General features: G+C 38.4%; 1 protein-coding gene across 1 annotated transcript in view; it reads left to right on the forward strand.

Annotated features, from left to right (window-relative positions):
• CSTF77 (Tetratricopeptide repeat (TPR)-like superfamily protein) overlaps window positions 1–24,781 on the forward strand; it is a 409,448-nt gene that overhangs the window by 154,778 nt on the left and 229,889 nt on the right. Inside the window, exons 7-9 of the mRNA XM_089430577.1 lie at window positions 16,274–16,414; window positions 16,706–16,834; window positions 18,532–18,578. Coding sequence (XP_089286703.1) covers window positions 16,274–16,414; window positions 16,706–16,834; window positions 18,532–18,578 — 317 coding nt within the window. The remainder of the gene's footprint in view (window positions 1–16,273; window positions 16,415–16,705; window positions 16,835–18,531; window positions 18,579–24,781) is intronic.

A 24,781-nucleotide genomic window follows, 5' to 3' on the forward strand; every position in this document is an offset into this window, starting at 1 on the left:
ATGAGATAAGACAAGATGAGATATAATGATGATGCAACTACTTGCCTTCTTTTATATATTGAGAAATGTCATATGAGGTTGAGCAATGCTCCTCTGTTGTTGTGGGTTGGGCTGGGCTCCCTTATGATGTTAGATCATTCTACTTCAAATTTGAGATTACTCAACATATGAGGATGAGCGAGATAAGCAAAAATGAAATATGACTCGATAACGATGATGATTCTATTTCAGATGATCGTATTGATTATAAGATATAGGGTTGAGATGGACTCACCTATGATGATCTTCTTTAGATCGAGATTGTTCAACTGTTGATGAAAGGAAAATGAGATAAGACAGGATGAGAAGAGATCGTTATGAGAGGGAGCAAAACAATGATGAGATATGCTCTGATGTCGCATATGGAAATTCCTCTTTACATGAGAGGGAGTGTTAAATTTGGAAGCTAGGGAGGAATTTCCAAATTCATTGGGTTAAATACAAAAGAAATTGTTAATAATTTCATTTATGTCGTCTTCAACTATTGGAGGGAATTTGTTTAATATGAAATTCAAAATAATTTTTATTTCAGCCTAAATGTTGGCTTACCTTGAAGCAACTATTTATACCCCATTGTGGTGATCCTAAAAAAAATCACATGGTAATTTGGTCCTGAGATCTTCGACTATCTCTTTCACTGTAATTCTCGCAAAATTTTGGCTTAGGGTTTCGCTTCTCTCCATGGATCAGAGTTTCACCTCTTTTTGGCACAAGGACTTGCTTCTCCTATTGATACAAGACTCTCGGATGACTGTCTATTCTCGCTAATGCTACAGGACGACTATTCTCTCGCTATGCACTCGTTCATTCTACTGGACTGTGTTCAGATCCTTCTACAGGTATATACGCTCTATACTCTCTCGCTTTGTCTATAAGACTCTCACTTGGCCACAACTCTCTGATTCAGGACTCTCGCTCTCATATATTGAAACATTCTCGCATCACTTGACATGATCTCACTCTCATATATTGAAACATTCTTGCATTACTTGACATGATCTCGCTTTCTGTACAATTGCATGTTCCTTGGCATATGGTATCTCTGTATGTTGGGTATCACTGCAATACAGTTGGCATCATCACACTGTTTGTATGGCATCAAATCACTGTCTCATATATTTATGTGACATCATTTCTCAACGATCAGTCTAGTAGTATTTATGTCATCATCTTGTATGGATCTTGCATGATATATAATCTTGCTTCAGTTTGATAACATAACAATAGTTGGAATTACAATGGCTCATTGTAAAACAACATACTGTGGTATTCCTACAGTGACATCATTTTTGAACATGGTAGACATGGGATACATGATACAACAGACAACCTTATGGACATGGAAAACATACATAACATGATAGACATCATTATGGACATAACATAAATCCTTATAGCATAGCAGAACATGGTAGACAACATTATGTATGGCATTGCAGAACATTACAAACACTCTTATGTATGACATAGCAGAACATGGCAAACACATGGTATGTATATAATAGTGATACATATAGCAACATGGTAGTATATGGAGTCGATAGTTAGATATAAATATGGCATCATGTATTGTTTCTTTATCTTCTTTGTTTAGATCACAATTTATCACTATTATGTGTGTGCGTATGTATATAACATCATTAAGATCACAGTTCATGGCATGGCAACACAGTTGTATGTATTGGCATCATAGGCCAATTTAGTTATAAGTATGGCCTCATTGACATAACAGTTCCTCCCAGTTTATATGTTGCAACCCTAATGTCAGCATGGCAAGTTATTGATGACATGACAATATTGTTGATGAAACTTGTTCACAAATGAAGTTGTGAACAAGTCATGTATAGGCCCTAGGTAGTCTGATGACAATTTTAATTTTTATCTTAGTTGAACAATTGATGAAAATCTAATAGAAGAAGAAGAATTGAATTCCGGGCTTTCCCCCTCGTGTGGTATTTCCCTGGTCTTTGACCAAACCTTGGTGTCTCTATTTGTGTATGCTTTTCTTCTGATGTTCCTTTTATTGTTTCGCTGCATTGTTGATGATATTGTTCCTTTTACATAATTGCTAATGATGTGATGTTGTTATAATGCTGTGGGGTGAATTCAGTGTATATGCAAATTATGAAAATTATAAATGCAATTATCAAAAGCAAAGAACAATATAGCCCTAAGAGAAAAGTAATACAAAATCGCTCCGGACTCGGAAGCTTTTGAAAATTGTCGCTCCCTACTCCCACTTTCGCTCACGCTTCTTGCTTCTGGTCCCGCTTCCAAGCAGCCTAGTTCGAGATGATGGACTGTCACTGAGATTGTTTGATATGCTAGAAAACAACAATGGCAAAGGGAGTGGCTAGGTTTTCCAAAGCATAAGCTGTTGCAGAAAGAACACCCAGTTAGGGTAACCAAAAAGTAACCGATCAACTTATGATTGAGCCAAGGCATGTGGCTCAACATGTGTTGAAGTACCATCATGATATAGTTGGTCATGGAACAATCAATTATGGTTTGAGATATTCTCAAATAGTACAACTACAGGGATACACAAATTTAGACTGGGCAGAGAGTGCATAAGATGAAAAGAGCTTATCTGAATATTGCTTTAGTTTGGGCTCCCTTATGATTTATTGGATGAGTAGGAAACAAAAATTTGTCGCTCTCAGTATTGCTGAGGTCGAGTATATTGCAATTTGGTTGGCAAGTTGAGAAGCAGTATGGCCTCAAAGGCTACATGTAGGATTGTCTTGTTTAGGTGCAGTTGACGACCATGATGATAGGTCAAAGAACAGTGAAATCTAGTACAGAGGGAAGCAATGTGGCTTCCTTAGTTAAGCAAATTGTTGACAAAGCCTCTGTTCTAGGATGAGGTCTGTATACTTCAAGGACAAGCTTGGATTGATCAATCATGTCTCTCTCAACGAGAGGGAGTGATTGAATAGCAACATCAAGGACAATCATTTTTTTTTGGGTCAAGTTTACCAGGATCAGGGAAAATGGTCCAGAGTGTTGATGAGATAGCATCAGGGATAGACATTATCCTTGTGTCAAGTATGTTGACTTGAATTAGGGAGAATGGTTCGACAAAGGACAATCGTTGTTCTTGTGTCAAGTATGTTGGTCTGAATTAGGAAGAATGGTCGTAGAGGCCTAGACACTTAGTTGAGTGGGTTCCTTTTATCATCAGGCCCAGACTCTCCAGATAGATTGAGTGAGCACATTTAGCATCAGACCTAGATTCTCCAGATAGATTGAGTGGCACATTTAACACCAGGCCCAAAATTACTCATAAAGTATGAGGCCTTTGGAGATTCACCATGTGTCAAAGATATTGACCGTAATAATGGTGAACCAAGACAGGTCTGTGTACCATGTGTCAGATGGACCAGAATTATGGTGACTAGTTGATGCTAATGTTGTATCATGTGCCAGGAGTACTGACCAGGATTATGGTGATGATGCACCATAGGTCAGAGGTACTCTGAAATTATGGTGACTAGTTGATGCTGTTGATTTACCATGTGCCAGAGTTGCTGACTAGGTAATTGAATTATGCTGAGTTGATGATAAGTTGTTATAACCTTTTCTTAGAGGATTTTTTCAACAAGAGAACATCTAGATAGTCATTATGAATGCCTCCCTAGCAAAGAGGGAGTGTTGAATTTTGTAGCTGTGGTTGGTCTTCGTAAATAGTGTTTAGCCCTTCTAATATATGTTATGATAAACTTAAGACATGTTCTTCATGTCAATTTCAGAAGAGGAAAATTTCTATTTTTGAAAAATCAAATTTTATGTCTTCAAACTGTCAAGTCGACCCTCCAGGAAAATCATGTTGGCCAACCCCAAAGGACACATCTATTCGGCCTTATCCATTTACTATAAATATGCCATTCGTCCTCCTCCATTGGGCAGAAATTCAGATCACTTTTTAGGTTCAGTTCAGATCATTTGGGGCACATTTAGGATGACATCAGAGGCACATTTTTGATCGCTCTTCTTCTGGTTATGTGAAGTTAATTCTCTGTGGAAGATCTAGCTCCTGGATAGACTTATTCTCTGTGGCAGACCGAGTTCATGAGAAGACCTAATTTCTGTGGCAGAAGGCCTAATTCCTGACGCAGAGAGAATAGCATGAATTCTAAGCAGACCAGGCTGAACTATTTGAACAATAGATTGACTTGTCCAAAGGGCAGTATGACTAGGTGTGACCAAGGGTTGTTTTTGAGTTGAGGTATCTCTGTTGAACTTAATGATTTCTCTAAGAAAAGGTTTCTGGGGTTTTCCCCACGTGAGTTTTCCCAGGGGTAAACTCTTGTGTCTTTTGTTTGGTTGCCTCTTTAGGATCCTCCTGGCTTTTTGTTGAGATCTTCTGTGTAACTACTTTATGATGAATGTGAATGAAAGAAAGATTATATTAAGAAATCAGAAGAAGTAATTATCAGTTTAGGAAATCCTTGAAAAATCAACATTGGTTTGATGGTTAAGCAGGAGTAGTGATATTCCCTCTACTAGGGTAAAAACACCCCTAGATGTTTTTACCCCTCATGGGTTGTCCTGCTTGTGGAAGTGGAATGTCTTAAGTGGTTGGGGCTAGATAGAACTCTTGGGCAACTTTTATGGTTTTGGTAGCCTTTATCTACAACTTCTTATATGAAGAGATCTTCCGTAAGTGTTGTAAGCCAACTACAGGTCATTGTAATATTCCTAGGTTGGAGAAGGGCATGTTTGCCAAATCTTGATAAGAGCCAGCATCTTATTGAAAATGAATGTTTGTAGCCCTGAGTTATCCTTCATAGTGACACTGAAATTTGTTCTAAGAACTTGTTTGTAATTTGGAAATGAGGTTTAGCTCCCACTCGCTACAACATTGTTCTGTATGTGGCTAACTATTAACTGGTTGTCGGGTGGTTAACAACACTCTTATGCCCTATGTTTGGAGATTTTGTTTTTGCATCTTTCACCACTAGGAGGTGAGATTGTCAAACTGGTCTAAGAGACTTAATGCTCTCTTTAATACTTTTTTCAGGGAATGAGAGAATTCATGGGCTAGTTTGTGGTTTTTGGGTGATATTTGGGAGAATTTTTGTGCTAATAATGAATGTTTATTAGAGACATATGAGATATTATAAATGCTCTCTGTTGTCGCGCAGATTGGCACGACAACGCTCGGACCGGGGGCTGTCACTCTGATCCCCGATCCCTCCGTTTAAGCCTGTCTCCCGCGGCTAAGGGGGGTAGACCCTGCGAGATGATGAGACCAACTGTCGCCAGTTGGTTGGGAGACACGAGACACGATAAAAAAGCACTCGATGGATTTGATTAATTTAGCAGACCAGTGCCTTAAGAGATTGCAGATAAGACGATTACTTGTTAAATGATATAAAAAAACATGGACCATGAACAGCGATCATCTATCATCAGCTAGATCATAATGCTCAAAACGATATCTGGCAACTGAAATTTCGAAGAGATAAATGCCTTAAAACACCATGAGAGTCGTAAATCATTAACCAGATGTCAATTTCGTATCTCGACTTGAAAATTTATATCTCAGCATGAAAAAATATAACATGAAAAAACCACCGAGACTGGGAAAAATAGTTTTCCAAATTTTTTTATTTTTTTTTATTTTTTATTTTTATTTTTTCTATACAAATTTTAAAAAAAATCCTAAAAAGGCTAAAACTAAAAAATAAAGTAACTATTAAAATAGAACCTAAGCTAAAAACAACAAATCGAATTTTTTCATTTTTATAAAAATATTAAATCTAAAACAAACAACATTATAGACTAACTTAAAATTTTCTAAAATCTAAAGCGTGAAATAAAAAAGGAACTACACTAAACATTAATTAAAATACAAAACAAAATTTTAAAATCAAAAACTAATGAAACGAAACTAAAATGATATAAATCGGAACCCTAATCTAACGTAACCTCATGAACATTAAAAAAAATCCTACGCAAACTATAAAAAAAAATGCTGTATGACTAATGGAGTCGATTTGCCTGCGGATACATACGTTTACCTGAGGAAACGCAGACGAAGAACCCTGTTGCCGGCGAGGATTGGAGCACGAGCATAACTTCTACGATGACAGACGACAGTTAATTTTATGAGAGACTCTTACCTGGGCCGAGGGTGAATACCGAGCCTGCAAACCATCAATGGCTAGCTGAGATGATGAAACGTGAAACCTCCTTGGCGTGAGTCAGAAATGCGAATCGCTGAAGCCCACGTTGATTTGTTTGAATGTCCAGCAAGCCGAAGGGTATCCTGTGCGTGGTATGTGCAGTTTGACGGCTGAAACTGTGGCGGATACCTGAGGGTTTGCAGACGGAGGTGAAGGATGCACGCAGGTCGACGGCAGAGTGCAGTAAAACTGTGACCTGGAGATTGCCAACAGCGCAATTGTATTCACGATGAGACAAAAAAATAGAAATGCTTCTTGATGCCGCCTCATGCCAAACGCATGAATTTACTGGTCCGATGGTTGTTATCACAAAAGCATAATCGATAGAGAAATCTCCCAAAAGACACAGTCGATGGCCCAGCTTGTTTCTGAAATTTTACAGGATGAACTCGATTTTCTGAATAGCTTTCTTTGGATCCCCTTGTTTATTGACTGGCATGGTGCATGCGGGTCTGGAGCCTTCACACCGAAAAATGCATTAAAACATTGGCATATATCTTGATAAAGCCTTGACAGCAGGAATCGATATTGGACTTTCTCAGATAACCTTACTCCAGCAAAATCGAGTTGCGTGCATCAAAACAAATTTTCAATTTTTTCATGCTATTGACTGTGTTTGCAGTTTGAGGGAAAACGGCAAAGGTTTCTGACAGAGGAGAGTGAATAACAGAATTTTGCTACGTGACGATACGTGACCCCAGCCAAAGCAAAGACTGACGGCAGACCACTGAACACGCTGGGCCACGTTTGCCTGAGCCTGCAAAACCCTGAACAACACAATGATAACCCTGTGTCTGCAATGGACAAAATCACCCAGAAGAATGATAATATGTACATAAAAACAAAAATCAAAACCCTAAATAAACCTGTCCTAAGCGAAACTGAAAATGAAACCCTAGATCAGAAAATTTTGAAACCCTAGATCAGCTAATTTAATGTACAGATTTAGCCCCTTCACAGCTAGATTTAACAATAAGAACCAGAAAGTTTTTAAGAAAAGAAATTTCAGATTGTCACTGTGAAAAAACTTCAGAAATTCTCTCATGCAGATCAGAGAAATAAAACCGAATGATAGACCCAGGATCAAATCCACTGGGCTCAGCAGAAAATGCTTGTGGGAGTTGGCTGGTTCAGCCGAGAACTTCCCCTAACGCCCACCAAATCTTCTTCAGCAAGGGTTTTTCTGCACAGCTCAGAAACAACCATCAGTAAAGAGGGCAAGAATGCTGCTAGATCTCAGGAAGTAATGGAGATACCTGCCATTACTTCAGAAACCCTAACAGCACCCAAACCCTAGCAAGTGAGCAAGATACCTGTACCCACAATACTCTACAAAAGCTATTATTAACATATGCAGAAAAATTAAAACAATCTCACAGCATTTCAAGAGAGTAACACCAGCAAGATAATGGACCCCAAAGTCTTCTTTATTAACCAGAAACAAATTTACAAGAGAGCTTCTTCAGTCTTTGACTCACAGATCGAATGCTTTGAAATGACCCCCTAAGACCCTATATAAAGGAAATGATCCTAACGGCTAGTTCGAGTGATCCATGTAGAAATGATCTCGACCGTTGATGAGGATCAAGACATCTCTTGATCTCATCCGTCGATTTATTAACTTAAAATATTATTATTTTATTAGTTAGGGTTTTCGCCTCATTTTTAATTTTTTTTATTATTTTTATTCATTTTTTAATTTTTAATTCATTTAACATGGATCACTGAACTAAGCTTTCGGAAACATCACCTAGGACTTAGGACTTAGGACTCATGAGGGGATTTAAAACATTTCTCGACCCTCAGGACACATTACATCATGACTTTTACAATTTACATCTCAAGGGGACAAGCCCACTTAATACAGACCCTCATAAATCACCCAGCTCTGCGACACCACGATAATCTAGCAGATCAACACACTAGGATTCTCCTAAAGTTCTAATGACAAAATCAATCCCGGCTTTGGGGTCAGGTTTGAAGGAAAACTCTGCCGATCCGTGGATCGGTGAGACGAAAAACCTTCCGGGACGGGGATTATCATCAGAAAGTTAGGTCCACCTAGGCAAAATACATACATGACTCATGTCTGCTAAGATTATTTACAATTAATACATGCAGGCTGGGTTTACAATCAAAAAGATCTGCTGATGATGGCAGGATGGCACGGACATGCTGATCAGGTGCTGCTTCTTTCTGTCAAGAAAAACGGGGTGCACTGCATGGGTAGTTTACCAGCAGAGGTCAACATCTGGCTCTACTTGGGGACACGTTGCTGCTTGCAGGAATGTGAGAATCCAGAATCTGCATCCATACAACACAAAAAATAAGTAGCGTCCATCCAAAAATCAGCATATACGTTAAGCACAATAAAGATAAAAAGCTCTTCATTTATTAACTATCTAAAGCAGAAACGAAAATGCGGAAAAAACAAGGAGTAGAGTTAGAAATACGATACAAAGGATGCCCTACGGCATCAGATGTGTTCAATATAGTGGATACTGAGCATTTGCCTGCTTTCAGGCAAATCTGTCAGCTGCTTGTCGGATGTGCCATGTCCAATTTTGCATATGGTAGGACTCTTTCCTATCCGAAAATCAAGCTGCTCACGGCCGTCTGATGCATCAAATCTTCGTCTAATCTTCTTCCTCTTGCGCTTCTTCTTTCTGGCAGGATGAATTACTGATGATCTGGAACTTTCTGTTTCGAAACTATCAGATGAAGTGTGTAAGATATGCATGCTAAGTCTTTTTGTGTCTTGCATCTGATTTTTATCGTTTTTAAGCTTATCTGGATCACCTTCAATTATCCACTTAATGACCTCCTCATAGTAAGATGGAACTTGTTGCGGCAAATGAGAAGGCTCCTGGTTTCTCTTATCATCTGACCATTGTTGAATCTTTTGAACTTGTATTCTAATGGCATCCATCTGACTAGAGCATTCATCCCTTATAGCGCTGATTTGCATGGCATGGTTTTCTTGCATGTGTTTTATTACCTTATCATTCTTTTCCTCTATGTCCATCAAGCAATGTTGCATGAAATTTATCTCTTCTTTATGATTCGCTTGCATGTCAGCCAACTGATTGTTATGATTGAATGTCATAGAGTCAATTTCCCTATCATGATCAGCTTTCATGGTCACCATATTTTCCTCTAAGACTGACATCTTGCTTTGCATGCTTCTAATTTCTGTTTCATACTTAATTTTCATGGCCTCAATTTCCTTAGCATGCTGATTTTGCGTGTCCTCAATCTCCTTATTACGTTTTTCCAGATGGGTGCGTAAAGTTTTAACATCATTGATAAGATTAGTTTGGTTGCTTTCCATATTTTTCACCATCATCTTTAAATCTTGTATTATTTGCTTTTGCTCCTCCTTTTCATTGTCATTTATCCCTGATTTTTCACTATCATGAACTTGATCTGCAATAGTTCCGGCTGATGACATATTCTGATCTTGAACTCTTTCTTCAACAGCTTGACCTTTAATATGATTACTTTCTTCTTTTTGCACAATTTTAGAGGTTGAAGGCAAGCTGTTTGGACTATCATATCTATCTTTAAAAGCATCGAGAATGTCTTGTAAAGAAGTGAAAAAATCATTAGGAAAATTATTAAACCAATTCAAGGCATCACCCTTTAAAGAATGGACAAATAGACGCATCTTGAAATCTTCATGATTATATTGAGGAAATCTACAATATAATATCTTTACACAAGTAAACATGTTTAAATGATGTTTAACAGCGACCGGATCATCACCCGAGAACTTAAATAATTTAGAAATGGCCTCTTTCGGAAGATCATGAAGATTATTAGTAAAATGACATGGTTTACATGAATAATCCATGATGAACAACATGGGATCAAATGGATGATAGAAAGAGATTTCTGCTCAAGAAAATTAAGAGATGAGAGAAGTGGAGTCGCCACTTGAACAACGAATCTGATTCTAGGATCCAAAAAGTAAACACAAGCAGATATGAGGAAAGCTTCTTGTATAAGAAAAATGAGAAAAATGGAGTCGCCACCCAAACAAGAAACAAAACCGAAGAGATGCTGCTGATATGTGATGAAAAGATGCCAAAATATTTGAATCTGCCAGCTCAAATGAGAGATGAGAAGATGAGAAGCTGAATGTCGATGAAACCCCAAGAACAGAAAAACTCTGTCCCCGGCAACGGCGCCAAAAAATGTTGTCGCGCAGATTGGCATGACAACGCTCGGACCGGGGGCTGTCACTCTGATCCCCGATCCCTCCGTTTAAGCCTGTCTCCCGCAGCTAAGGGGGGTAGACCCTGCGAGATGATGAGACCAACTGTCGACCAGTTGGTTGGGAGACACGAGACACGATAAAAAAGCACTTGATGGATTTGATTAATTTAGCAGACCAGTGCCTTAAGAGATTGCAGATAAGACGATTACTTGTTAAATGATATAAAAAAACATGGACCATGAACATCGATCATCTATCATCAGCTAGATCATAATGCTCAAAACGATATCTGGCAACTGAAATTTCGAAGAGATAAATGCCTTAAAACACCATGAGAGTCGTAAATCATTAACCAGATGTCAATTTCGTATCTCGACTTGAAAATTTATATCTCAGCATGAAAAAATATAACATGAAAAAACCACCGAGACTGGGAAAAATAGTTTTCCAAATTTTTTTTTTTTATTATTTTTTTTATTTATTTTATACAAATTTAAAAAAAAATCCTAAAAAGGCTAAAACTAAAAAATAAAGTAACTATTAAAATAGAACCTAAGCTAAAAACAACAAATCGAATTTTTTCATTTTTATAAAAATATTAAATCTAAAACAAACAACATTATAGACTAACTTAAAATTTTCTAAAATCTAAAGCGTGAAATAAAAAAGGAACTACACTAAACATTAATTAAAATACAAAACAAAATTTTAAAATCAAAAACTAATGAAACGAAACTAAAATGATATAAATCGGAACCCTAATCTAACGTAACCTCATGAACATTAAAAAAAATCCTACGCAAACTATAAAAAAAAATGCTGTATGACTAATGAAGTCGATTTGCCTGCGGATACATACGTTTACCTGAGGAAACGCAGACGAAGAACCCTGCTGCCGGCGAGGATTGGAGCACGAGCATAACTTCTACGATGACAGACGGCAGTTAATTTTATGAGAGACTCTTACCTGGGCCGAGGGTGAATACCGAGCCTGCAAACCATCAATGGCTAGCTGAGATGATGAAACGTGAAACCTCCTTGGCGTGAGTCAGAAATGCGAATCGTTGAAGCCCACGTTGATTTGTTTGAATGTCCAGCAAGCCGAAGGGTATCCTGTGCGTGGTATGTGCAGTTTGACGGCTGAAACTGTGGCGGATACCTGAGGGTTTGCAGACGGAGGTGAAGGATGCACGCAGGTCGACGGCAGAGTGCAGTAAAAATGTGACCTGGAGATTGCCAACAGCGCAGTTGTATTCACGATGAGACAAAAATAAAAATGCTTCTTGATGCCGCCTCATGCCAAACGCATGAATTTACTGGCCCGATGGTTGTTATCACAAAAGCATAATCGATAGAGAAATCTCCCAAAAGACACAGTCGATGGCCCAGCTTGTTTCTGAAATTTTACAGGATGAACTCGATTTTCTGAATAGCTTTCTTTGGATCCCCTTGTTTATTGACTGGCATGGTGCATGCGGGTGTGGAGCCTTCACACCGAAAAATGCATTAAAACATTGGCATATATCTTGATAAAGCCTTGACAGCAGGAATCGATATTGGACTTTCTCAGATAACCTTACTCCAGCAAAATCGAGTTGCGTGCATCAAAACAAATTTTCAATTTTTTCATGCTATTGACTGTGTTTGCAGTTTGAGGGAAAACGGCAGAGGTTTCTGACAGCGGAGAGTGAATAACAGAATTTTGCTACGTGACGATACGTGACCCCAGCCAAAGCAAAGACTTACGGCAGACCACTGAACACGCTGGGCCACGTTTGCCTGAGCCTGCAAAACCCTGAACAACACAATGATAACCCTGTGTCTGCAATGGACAAAATCAACCAGAAGAATGATAATATGTACATAAAAACAAAAATCAAAACCCTAAATAAACCTGTCCTAAGCGAAACTGAAAATGAAACCCTAGATCAGAAAATTTTGAAACCCTAGATCAGCTAATTTAATGTACAGATTTAGCCCCTTCACAGCTAGATTTAACAATAAGAACCGGAAAGTTTTTAAGAAAAGAAATTTCAGATTGTCACTGTGAAAAAACTTCAGAAATTCTCTCATGCAGATCAGAGAAATAAAACCGAATGATAGACCCAGGATCAAATCCACTGGGCTCAGCAGAAAATGCTTGTGGGAGTTGGCTGGTTCAGCCGAGAACTTCCCCTAACGCCCACCAAATCTTCTTCAGCAAGGGTTTTTCTGCACAGCTCAGAAACAACCATCAGTAAAGAGGGCAAGAATGCTGCTAGATCTCAGGAAGTAATGGAGATACCTGCCATTACTTCAGAAACCCTAACAGCACCCAAACCCTAGCAAGTGAGCAAGATACCTGTACCCACAATACTCTACAAAAGCTATTATTAACATATGCAGAAAAATTAAAACAATCTCACAACATTTCAAGAGAGTAACACCAGCAAGATAATGGACCCCAAAGTCTTCTTTATTAACCAGAAACAAATTTACAAGAGAGCTTCTTCAGTCTTTGACTCACAGATCGAATGCTTTGAAATGACCCCCTAAGACCCTATATAAAGGAAATGATCCTAACGGCTAGTTCGAGTGATCCGTGTAGAAATGATCTCGACCGTTGATGAGGATCAAGACATCTCTTGATCTCATCCGTCGATTTATTAACTTAAAATATTATTATTTTATTAGTTAGGGTTTTCGCCTCATTTTTAAATTTTTTTATTATTTTTATTCATTTTTTAATTTTTAATTCATTTAACTTGGATCACTGAACGAAGCTTTCGGAAACATCACCTAGGACCTAGGACTTAGGACTCATGAGGGGATTTAAAACATTTCTCGACCCTCAGGACACATTACATCATGACTTTTACAATTTACATCTCAAGGGGACAAGCCCACTTAATACAGACCCTCATAAATCACCCAGCTCTGCGACACCACGATAATCTAGCAGATCAACACACTAGGATTCTCCTAAAGTTCTAATGACAAAATCAATCCCGGCTTTGGGGTCAGGTTTGAAGGAAAACTCTGCCGATCCGTGGATCGGTGAGACGAAAAACCTTCCGGGACGGGGATTATCATCAGAAAGTTAGGTCCACCTAGGCAAAATACATACATGACTCATGTCTGCTAAGATTATTTACAATTAATACATGCAGGTTGGGTTTACAATAAAAAAGATCAAGCTGCTGATGATGGCAGGATGGCACGGACATGCTGATCAGGTGCTGCTTCTTTCTGTCAAGAAAAACGGGGTGCACTGCATGGGTAGTTGACCAGCAGAGGTCAACATCTGGCTCTACTTGGGGACACGTTGCTGCTTGTAGGAATGTGAGAATCCAGAATCTGCATCCATACAACACAAAAAATAAGTAGCGTCCATCCAAAAATCAGCATATACGTTAAGCACAATAAAGATAAAAAGCTCTTCATTTATTAACTATCTAAAGCAGAAACGAAAATGCGGAAAAAACAAGGAGTAGAGTTAGAAATACGATACAAAGGATGCCCTACGGCATCAGATGTGTTCAATATAGTGGATACTGAGCATTTGCCTGCTTTCAGGCAAATCTGTCGGCTGCTTGTCGGATGTGCCATGTCCAATTTTGCATATGGTAGGACTCTTTCCTATCCGAAAATCAAGCTGCTCACGGCCATCTGATGCATCAAATCTTCGTCTAATCTTCTTCCTCTTGCGCTTCTTCTTTCTGGCAGGATGAATTACTGATGATCTGGAACTTTCTGTTTCGAAACTATCAGATGAAGTGTGTAAGATATGCATGCTAAGTCTTTTTGTGTCTTGCATCTGATTTTTATCGTTTTTAAGCTTATCTGGATCACCTTCAATTATCCACTTGCAAGTTTCCTCTTGCAAGTTGACTTTTTCTTGTATTTTTTTTTTTAATTTTTTCGCTTCTAATTTTTTATCGGGTGACTCAAATATCCTCTAGATGCTTCTAGATGTCTCTCAAGTTATAAGAAAAGGATTTCTTTGAGTGGGGCAGCTGAATGTTCAAGTCTATGGCCCTAGTGTTGATATGCAGTTCATAGTAATGTTAAATTCTTAAAGGATGAAAATAAAAAATAAAGGAGAATATCAAAATGAAAAATAAAGGAGAATATCACTTTTACTTAAATTTTTAACATTACCATGAAATGACTCAAGATGTTTGAGAGTGGTTTCGCCCTCATTGGATTTCATATGGAGAAAGTAGAATTTTAGATCTCAGTCAAAATCCAGCAGACTTATCTGTTTTTCAGGATTGGGGGATTGCAATGTTTCCATTGGATTTTGTCATGTACTAGGGTATGGAACTTGTATTTAATCAAGAGAACCAAGCCCTCTATGCATGGGAGACTCCCAATAATCAAGAGCATGTAGGGTACTAGGTTATGAGACTTGTATTTAATCAAGAGCACTAATGTCATTCGACTATGTAGGAGGAGACTCCCAATCAAGCACGAAACAAGAAATTAGAAATTTCTCGTCGCTAATTTTGGATATTTCTATTTTCATTATGTGATCATTCATGAGTAAATGTGATGTAAATTTAGAGACTTATAGTTTATGCATTGACAATTGACAATTTAATCATAATGTAATAAATTAGAATGTTTCATATATGTTATATGATTGCACATATTTCTTAAATGTCCTAATATATATATATATATATATATATATATATATATATATATATATATATATATTGCGTTTCCCCGTTTCCAAAATTTGGGGGGGTCATGTTTCGTTCCCGTGCCCGTTTCGGAAACTCGTACCTGTTTCCTTGTTTCGTGCAACTTAGGCATAGACATTTTTTGATTAGAACTTCATAAGAGTAGCATTGACTAGGTTTGTTCTCAATTTATTGTGATAACTTTCAGGGTGCACATTATCCATTTTCAAGTGTTTGTAGAGCCAAGGCGGGCAGGATTCCCCTCCTTTTGGGGAGAACGACCGTAGTTGGATGTAAATCCAGCCCAGGCTGCTTTATTTCTTCCACATCAGTATTATAGAAGTCATGATTAGTTGTCGCCTTTGCATTACAAGGGATTTTTTGAAATAGTATTTGCAACTACGGTAGACTCTGGTACAATAGGCATTAGATGCATGCAGATATTCTGCATGTACATGTTCAGTACAAAAAATGATTCGTCTATTAGGTGATTCTTTTTTCCAATCCAGTGCAATTTTCTCATGAAGAAATCTTGAATATGTTTCTGAGCACATGGGGTGCTCACTAACATGCTAACAATGCCTTTTTACTGAAGGAATTTTAACTAAATTTTGTATGTCTTTTTGATATCTACTGAATTGTCTGCTACTGAGATGTGGGTCTATGTACAACATTGCTAGAGAAGTTCATAAAAATATCACTATCCTAGGAGAGTCTTCTTGAAGAACGGCATGCTTTTGGAAATCCTTATTAAACACAAAGTATGCTGTCCATGGTCTGTATATTCTCGAATCTCAACTATTCACTTTTTATATTTGATATTAGATTGGCAATAATCTTTATTACTGTCTGCATTATTTATGTACTTTTAATAACTATTTGAATAAAATCTCTCGATAATAATCTTTTGTTGCCTTTCCATGGATCTTAGATCTATTTGTTATAGGCAAAATTTCTGTTGCCGTAATGGCTAAATATGCCCATATAAAATTGCAAGGCACATTCATTAAATGTTAGTTGATTTATTTATGTTGGTTATAGATGATGATATAATTGGTTAAATATGTCAGTAGAAAATTGCAAGGTACATTCATTATATCTGATTTGATTGGTTGATGTTGCTTACCAGGATTGATTTTGTTTGCTTGCAATTGTAGGCCACAACAGTGCAGGAGGAATCTCAACGCATGACTAATGTGCGCAAAGCTTATCAAAAAGCCATACTTATCCCAACGCATCATGTAGAACAACTTTGGAAGGACTATGAGAATTTTGAAAATTCCGTCAGCCGTGCTCTGGTTGAGTGTCTCCTCCATCTTCTGTTACATAAGAAAGATGCACTTCTAGATTGTGCACTGGATAGTTCTTGCAAATCATGTCTTGCATGTGAATAAATTATCATGTCTTTTTTATCCGCTCTTCTATTATTTTCCTGCAGTTGTACTCCTAAACATTGTGCATATTTAACATCTTATTGCTTTCTCATACAAACAAGCTTTTAGCAAATTTCAGGGGTTTTGTGAATTTTGTATCTTAAAAGTAAAGAAGTCTTCAGTTGTGTTTGAGGTGTAACCTGATCAATTTTGCAGGCAAAGGGTCTTGTGGCTGAATATCAGCCGAAGTACATCAGTGCAAGGGCTGTCTATAGGGAGCGCAAAAAACTTTGTGACGAAATTGATGGCAACAAGTTAGCTGTGCCTCCTACAGGCTCTCTCAAAGCAAGTCTTTTATACCTAACTTTGTAGATTACCAATGCAGATAAATGTAACTAAATTCATGTGACACAGTCCATTTTGACATGATGTCAGTTTTCTTCAACAAGTCTATCATATATAATTGATTTTTGAAATATGTTGTTTTCTGCGCTGATGTCACAGTTGTCACTATTATTGACGAGTGTAAACTATTTACATTTATCTCCACAAATTGATATGCAATTTCAGTGCAAGCTCATAAGCTCCATAAGTGATGTTGGTGGCTTGGGAATTACCATTAATATCATTATATGTAGCTGTCACTGAAGCCATTGAGATGGAGTGATGACTCTCAACTTTAAAGGTCAATTGGTACAAATAAATGGAATGATTGATCAATAAATATTTTCTATTATTTTGGAGGTTATATTGCTAATAGACGATTGATAATAGTGTTGTATGCTGATTCCTGTTCATCTCTTGATGTGCGTTGATTTCAAAAAATTGTCTATCTTGAAGAGATATTGCCAGAATTTAATAAGCCAAACCTTTGTATAACAAATTTATGTATGGATGTGCATGTGCATGTGCATGCATGCTTGCATCGTATGTGAGAAAATGTCTTTCAGGAAGAAAATGGAGTCTACCAATCATGGCGTACCATTGTATAATAAATTTTTGTGTACATGTGCATGCCTGCCTGTTCGGTGCATGTTATTCAGGGAAAATGTACATTGACAGTGTACTTATTCTTACATATATAACATTTCTTTGAAAGTTTGACACTATAATGGTATATACTATAACCTACATCAAGAGTCCCGGCATTTGAAACAATTCTGATTTGCTGAGACTAACTCTTAGTCTTCATGTTTTGAACTGATCCATAATCAGCATCCTAGAAAGAAATGATCCTTCTCATGTAAGTATTTGTGTTGCAGCCCTGCTGACTCAAATGCAGGTTTACTGGAAGGCTCTGTAGGACTTTCCAGTTGCATTACTATATTTTTCATGAACAAAAAATATGCCCCTTTGGACCTTCAGGGACAATTTCTTTTTCAAATTAGCTTGAATACATGTTGCTCTACTCAATGTCACATAGCTAAATCTAAGCAGATTTCATTACATACTCTCTGAAAGTGGCTCTTCATTTGCTTCTCAACACCAACAGCTTTGTTTTTGTCTTGAGGACACTCCACAACAACAACATAATACATGGCTCATTGAAAGCATGATTTTACTGGGATAAAGAGTGGTGATATTAGCTGCCAGCTAGTGCTATTTGCTCGACATAAACGTTTTTTTATAGATTTCTTAAAATCACCAGCTATAATTTCTATTTCGTTAGCCAGCTACGGGACACACAAATTCGTCATTCTTTTGTGAACCATTGCTGGTGACAGAAAATTCTGTTGTTGTTGTCAAGGACTGTTTTCAGTTGAGTAGAATTTAGCATGTGAAAAGGGTGTTTGTGAAAACTCAGCAGTGCCAGGATATGATATAAAAATTAAAAGCCAAGGAACAATGCTTTAAAAGTTTAACCTAAGTTACAAGACTTTTTAATGTTTAAATGGATTTCTGATTATATTTTCTTGAGTATGTTAATGAAATAACTTATGAAATTCAATGAAGTATATATAGTACTAGATTGCTGAGATTATGCTTAAAAATGTAAATGCATCATAAAAGGGATTCAGGAGGCTTTATTTTATCTTTTTCAGGAGGAGCAACAGTGCAGTGCATGGAGGCGATTGCTTGCTTTTGAAAAGTAAGTTAATATTGAATAGATATGTTAAATCCAATCTTGCACTCCTAATGAATTATTGTTTGTCACAAAGGTATCATTATGTGCATAAGTCATCTCATCTGAGTTGGAATTTGCTTATATCTGTTTGCGTGCGAAATCAATAGGTTTTTTCATTCTATGCATCCCAGGGAAAAGTTCGCTAGTTCAGGAACACAAGGCTACACAACTTCTGTTTTGGTGGGGATCCCTTCTAATATCTGTAATTCGGCATGGTTAGAATGAGTGTTAATGGGGTTTGGCATGTCAACTAAGGCTTTTGATATACAGTATCAAATATTCCTAAGTGAAGCTAGTAGAGTTAAGGTTGGTGGTCATTTCTGTTCGTGATTGATTTCACCTTGAGTTCTCGATGTTTGCTCATAAGAGATAGAGTTGACCAATTAATCTGCTTAAACCTTACGTTGTTTTAGAACATGAATATGTTCTTTTTCTCTGTTGTCAAATGCTTAAGCATCTACATTTTCGTTATGGCATGCATAGTCTAGACTTGAAGGTCAGCACCAAAGTATGCCAGAGAGTTTGCTCTTAAGGTTTACTGCAAGCTGAGTTACTCCTAGTTGCAATCCTTCATTTTTGTGCTGTTGAGCATTTGATGTAAAATGTCCTTGAATGTCAGCACCAAAGCCCATCAGAAAATGTGTTCCTATGTTGTACTGTAAATTGAGTTAGTTATGCCTGGACTTTATCATTCACTAAATGCAATTGAGTATTTAATGTAAAAAGCCTTTGATCTTGTAGGGTTTTTCAATGGTTGGCCTATTTTGGCTTTTACGTTTGAATGTTTCCTTCCATCTATTGAGAAGTTTGAGAGTTGAAGCTTTATTCCATTAAGAATAATATGAAATGGTTTCCATTATGGTCTTGAGATTTTCTAGAAGTTGGGCCAAGGGACTTGGTTTGTTCTGCAAGTGCTTGATCATTTTTCAAACAAGGTATGAAGGCCCCATTGTTGAGGATATTGTTTTTGTTTCTCATATGTCTTGCATTTTGTAGCTTATCTGTTTCATAGAGTGAGGTTTTGTGTTAGCTTGATCACTTGTGCTATTTTGTGCATTTAGATTCCCACAAAAGCTGTTGAGCTTTTTTACTTTTCTTAGTTGCACGCTTTTAGAAATTTATTAAGCGCCATGAAATTGGGCACAGGGTCACCAGATTACTTGTTGATGTCCAAAAAGTATACACCATCGGAAATAATGTTAAGGTTGCCTGTGAGAAAGCTAATCATCAAGGATCTTCGTAGCATGTGTATTTGCACTTGAAGATAGTTATTATAATTCATAGGTCATTTAAGTAAATAAGGCATGAACCCATAAAAATATAATCTAGAAAATATCTCTTGGAATAACATAATAGTGGCTAGGTATAAAGTATCTGGGTCATATAAATGTAGTTATTCTGCCCCTTAGTAGATGGTTGTTACATATATTTAATAATATTGCATCATTATCATCATTAGTCATACTTCTTGGAGTGAAAGTTTAAATACTGTTGCAAATACTGATTATTGTTCACCTATCTATTCAGATTATTTGTGTTCTGCAATTAAGTTGCGACAAATATTGAATAAAAGACAACTGCAACTTCACTGAAAAATAAATAACCATAGGAACTGAAAAAATACTACACACAAATAATGGACACCAATATTTTTGGACAAGTGTCCCTTAAAAACCTGAAGAGAAAACCAGTGCAGTGGATGATGGTTTTAGCTATTAATTCTTCAGCAAAATAATTACAACTGGTTGCCGTAGAATGGAAAACCTCTGGAAGTTTTTCTGATCACTTCTACAAGCCTCCTTGACCTCCTGGAAGCAATTTGTCCCACCAAAACCAAATCGGCCTCCCTTTGAAGCCGGTTTTGGTTCACATGTGTGGCCTAACAGTAAAAACTCGGCCCGCCTGGTAACTTGCATTGGCTGGGAAAATAATCTTTGCCTCCATTGGAAAATCTTGACCTCGACCGGCAAATCGATCCTCTTGTGCAAATTGATCTCTCTTGTGCAAATTTCCTTGCTCCAGAATTTCTCTCTTTGAGCAATTCGCACTACTTGTGAGGGTAATTCACACCCCCTGCTGGAGCAACTCGCGCTGTTGGAAAATCAACCTCTCTCTGCAAAAAAAAAGATCTCCAATTCTCCCTAAAAATCTTTGTGAAGAATCTCTGCGGCAATCTCTGCTGAAACCCTTGCCCCTGATGTCCCTACGCTACTTCTACGCCCTTGCTATCACTGCAACTTTGTGTCTCTAAACTGCCCTCCAAATGCCTATTGATTTCCTCTTATAATCTCTCGTTGATGAATCAATGGCCATGATTTAATCACAATCGATGGATAAGATCATCTTGACTCCAAGTGACTTTGCCGAAAGTCTCTAGAGGAAAATCAATTTACCCTAACTAATAATGATTAATTAAGCTATATCCTAATTAATTAATTAATTAAATCTAATTAAGGCCTTTTCTTGCGAAACCAATTCTGGGTATTGGGGAAAATGTGTTCCCTAGCCTCATAGACACAATCCGAGACTAGAATACCTGTTCGAGCTACACCAACTAACACTTGGGATAATGACTTTGCTAGTTATATAACATGTCTTCCCCTCTTGGGTTACATAAAGCTTAAAGCATAATTAGTGGGATAGCTGCTTGAATGGAGCAAGATATTGTTTTCATTGTCTTGTTTGCAGAAATATTTTCTTGAGTTTACTTATTGATGTTCTTTGCTGGCCAATTTGATATTTTTTACGCCAATCTAATATCATACAAAACCCTTTTTTAGACATTCTTAATATTTTAATGGTCAACTTGTAATGTAAATTGAGATTTACGCATAGCTGGTCTAAAGCTCAAGTTTGCATATGGCCAAATTCATTTGTGGTTATTGATAACCCCTCAGACTAGTACTAGGAATTGTGTTCATTTGTCATTGGACAATTCAAGGTATTGGTTTCAGTATCTAACTTTCCATTGGATAGAGAGGCATAATATATTGCAAACTTTGAAATCAAATTGTATTTAGGTGTTGTAGCAACTACAACAACCCTAAATTTTTTCTAACAAGAGGCAAAATGTGAGGGTCACCTCTTTCAAAATCTTAGACATCTTGATTTATGTGATTGAGACCCTAAAACTATTCTTAATACCCTTAAAGATGCATGGATGTGAAGGTTTTTGACTTAGAAAATTTGAAAGGGTGAAAGTCGCATCGTAACTCTACAACGAGGTTCTCTGTCATAACTCTTTTTGCGACAGTGCAATAAATGTGCTTCTAGAGTGAAAACTCTATATAAACTCCCCCCCTCCATTCATTTTCATTATGTAAGTTTATTGCAAGTCTCCTCTGCTTTCTTGAATTGTGCACTTTGATAGTTGTTGGAATTTCTAAGTCTAACTGTTAGAAACCCTTCATGTACTTTACTGATTTATTCCTACCTACTTGTTCTGTTAATTAACAAGTTATTTACCATGTAAATACTGGAAATAAATACAAGTACATGCTCAACACATTACAGATCATCAACTGAAGGAAACCGAAACAAGCACACAAGTGATACCGTTGTTTTTGGACTAATGTTCCCGGAAAAACCCAATGTGGGAAAACCGGTGCAGCTATCTGAGGGCTTGATTTATTAAGCAGTTTTAGAATACAATCTGGGTGCCAAATCTGGCTCACCCAATAGAGAAAAATCTCGATAGTAGTACCTCTCTACTCGGAAGCATATATTCTGGCTGAAACCCTGGATAAATACTCCGATAGCTCCACAACTCCAATCTGCCCTACGAAACGCCAAAGCTAGTCTCTAGGGACTGCATCAACTCCCTCTGGCCCAACCTTAACCCAACGTCACTTTGGCTTGGCCAGCGTCAGCCTCTAGAGGCACTGCGTCAGTCCTCTGGCCCTTTGCGTCACTCATGCTGGCCCTCTGAGGCACTGCGCAACTCCTGGCTGGCTCTGCGTGAGCCTTGGCTGGCTCTGCGTGAATCGTTGGCTGGTTCTGCGTCCCTCTCTTCGGCTACTGCGTTGATCCTCCTGGTGCTATCTCTGCCTCTCTGCTTCTGTATGCACTGCCCCTCAACTACAACTCTGATCACTCTCTCAACTTTCTCAGCAACCCCAACCCCAGAAAGTCGAAATCGTGATCTCTTGGTGTGTTCTCCAAGTGATCCTCAAGCCTCCTCTTATACTTTTTTGGTTGACAAATCAACGACCGAGATTAAGTCCCTAATCTATGGCTAAGATTAGATCTGGCTTGATCCATGACTTTTGGACCATTCTAACACAGTTTTATATTAATTCACATTAATATATTTTCCATAAGTTTAGACTTAGGGACTCCATTAAAAATATTAATTATTTTAATATCTTCCAAACTGTTTAGAATCTACCCAAACCCTTTGTCGGTATTGGAGATCTCATGTGCCTTAGCCTCACCACCAACATTCGTGGCTAGAGCACATTCGATGCTACCCCAAGTAAACACTCCCTCTTAGTGAGGACTTTGCTCTAGCAATACTCCTCACTGAGTATCACCCTGATCATCCGGCATCGGTCCCTGTGCTGATGCTAGGCCTGCTGCCCATCATCTGCACTGCTGCATCCTGTACTGCTACCCATGGCCCTGCCACTGCCACTGCTGCATTCGTACCGCAACTGCCTCTCATCCTGTTGCATCGTGCTTCCCATAGCACTATCACTGGTAACTGCTGCACTGCAACTCAGTTACTGAGAAGTAAGTAACTGATCTCCCAACTCTGACATCTCTGTCAGGTTAGAGACACGCATGATGTTGAAGCTCCCTCTGTTGCTGACAAGTGCTCCCTCTCTAACGTCTGCGCTGTTGCAACAACTCCATGCATCTCGCACCATTGCACACCTCTCTGTGCCATCTTGCACTGGTGCAACACTCTCATGCTTCTCGCACAACTGCCTTACACTGTCCTAGGAATCTTGCACTATAGCTCCCTCTGTCGCTCCATCTGCATCCGTCTCTATACAGAAGCATGATGGTACAATTTCTTTAGGGCCTCCCACATCTAATTTGCCGTGTCCTTTTCGGCAATATGTGGTACTACATGGTCCTTGACCCCGTCAATAATAATGCTCCTGGCCCTCGCCATTGCCTCCTCGTACTTGTCGTTATCAGCTGGGTCAACTGGGATAGCTATCATCCTCAAGGCAAAGTGCTTGACACGATTCCTGTCTAGAATGAATAGGATTCTGGCCTTCCAGACTATGAAGTTTGAGGCTCCGTCCAATCTGTCCTGGTCTCTTACACCATTCACTGCCATCTCGCTGCTCCTCTACTTCCCTCCCGAAAGTTCTTGGTGTGACTCCCTTTGAGCCTCGATTTCCCTCCTGGAAACCCTTTTGCCAATGTCGAGATGCCCCCACTCCAATCGTTAGTGCAACTGCACCACTGATCTGGATTTCTCGGCTAGAAATCCGCAGTAGCAACTCTCTCCTCCTTGGCCTTGCCCTGTTAGGTACTGTTTTGACTACAGTACCCCACCAAATCCACTCTGCAACTTACCCACAGCCTCCTAAACCCCAGCAAATTGAAGGTTAGAGCGCCTAGGCTCTGCGCAATCCCGACACTGACAAATAAGCTTCCTCATCCAACTGCTTTAGCCCTCCTGGCCTCTGCATGGCTCTGCGTGAGCCTGTCTTTGCCTCCCTCAGCCTCTGCGTTGCCTCTTCTTGGCTCGAACTTGATGACGCAGGCACTACATCACTCCTTCCTTGCTGTTTCTCTGCTAGGAACAACTTCTGTCGCTCAGGACAACTGTTTTCTGTTGCTGCTCTACTCGACTGATATCCTCAGGTATCCTGTGATCTGCAACCTTCTTCTGATACCATGTTTGAGTTTCTAAGTCTTACTGTTAGAAACCCTTCATGTACTTTACTGATTTATTCCTACCTACTTGTTTTGTTAATTAACAAGTTATTTACCATATAAATATTGGAAATAAATACAAGTACATGCTCAACACATTACAGATTATCAACTGAAGGAAACATAAACAAGCACACAAGTGACATCGTTGTTTTTGGACTAATGTCCTTGGAAAAACCCAATGCGGGAAAATCGGTGCAGCGATCTAAGGGTTTGATTTATTAAGCAGTTTCAGAATACAATCTGGGTGCCAAATCCAGCTCACCCAACAG

This window comes from Pinus tabuliformis, chromosome 5_1 (genome assembly GCF_031772625.1).
Source record: "Pinus tabuliformis cultivar Carrire ecotype Pingquan chromosome 5_1, CPIR1, whole genome shotgun sequence".
Taxonomy (NCBI): domain Eukaryota; kingdom Viridiplantae; phylum Streptophyta; class Pinopsida; order Pinales; family Pinaceae; genus Pinus; species Pinus tabuliformis.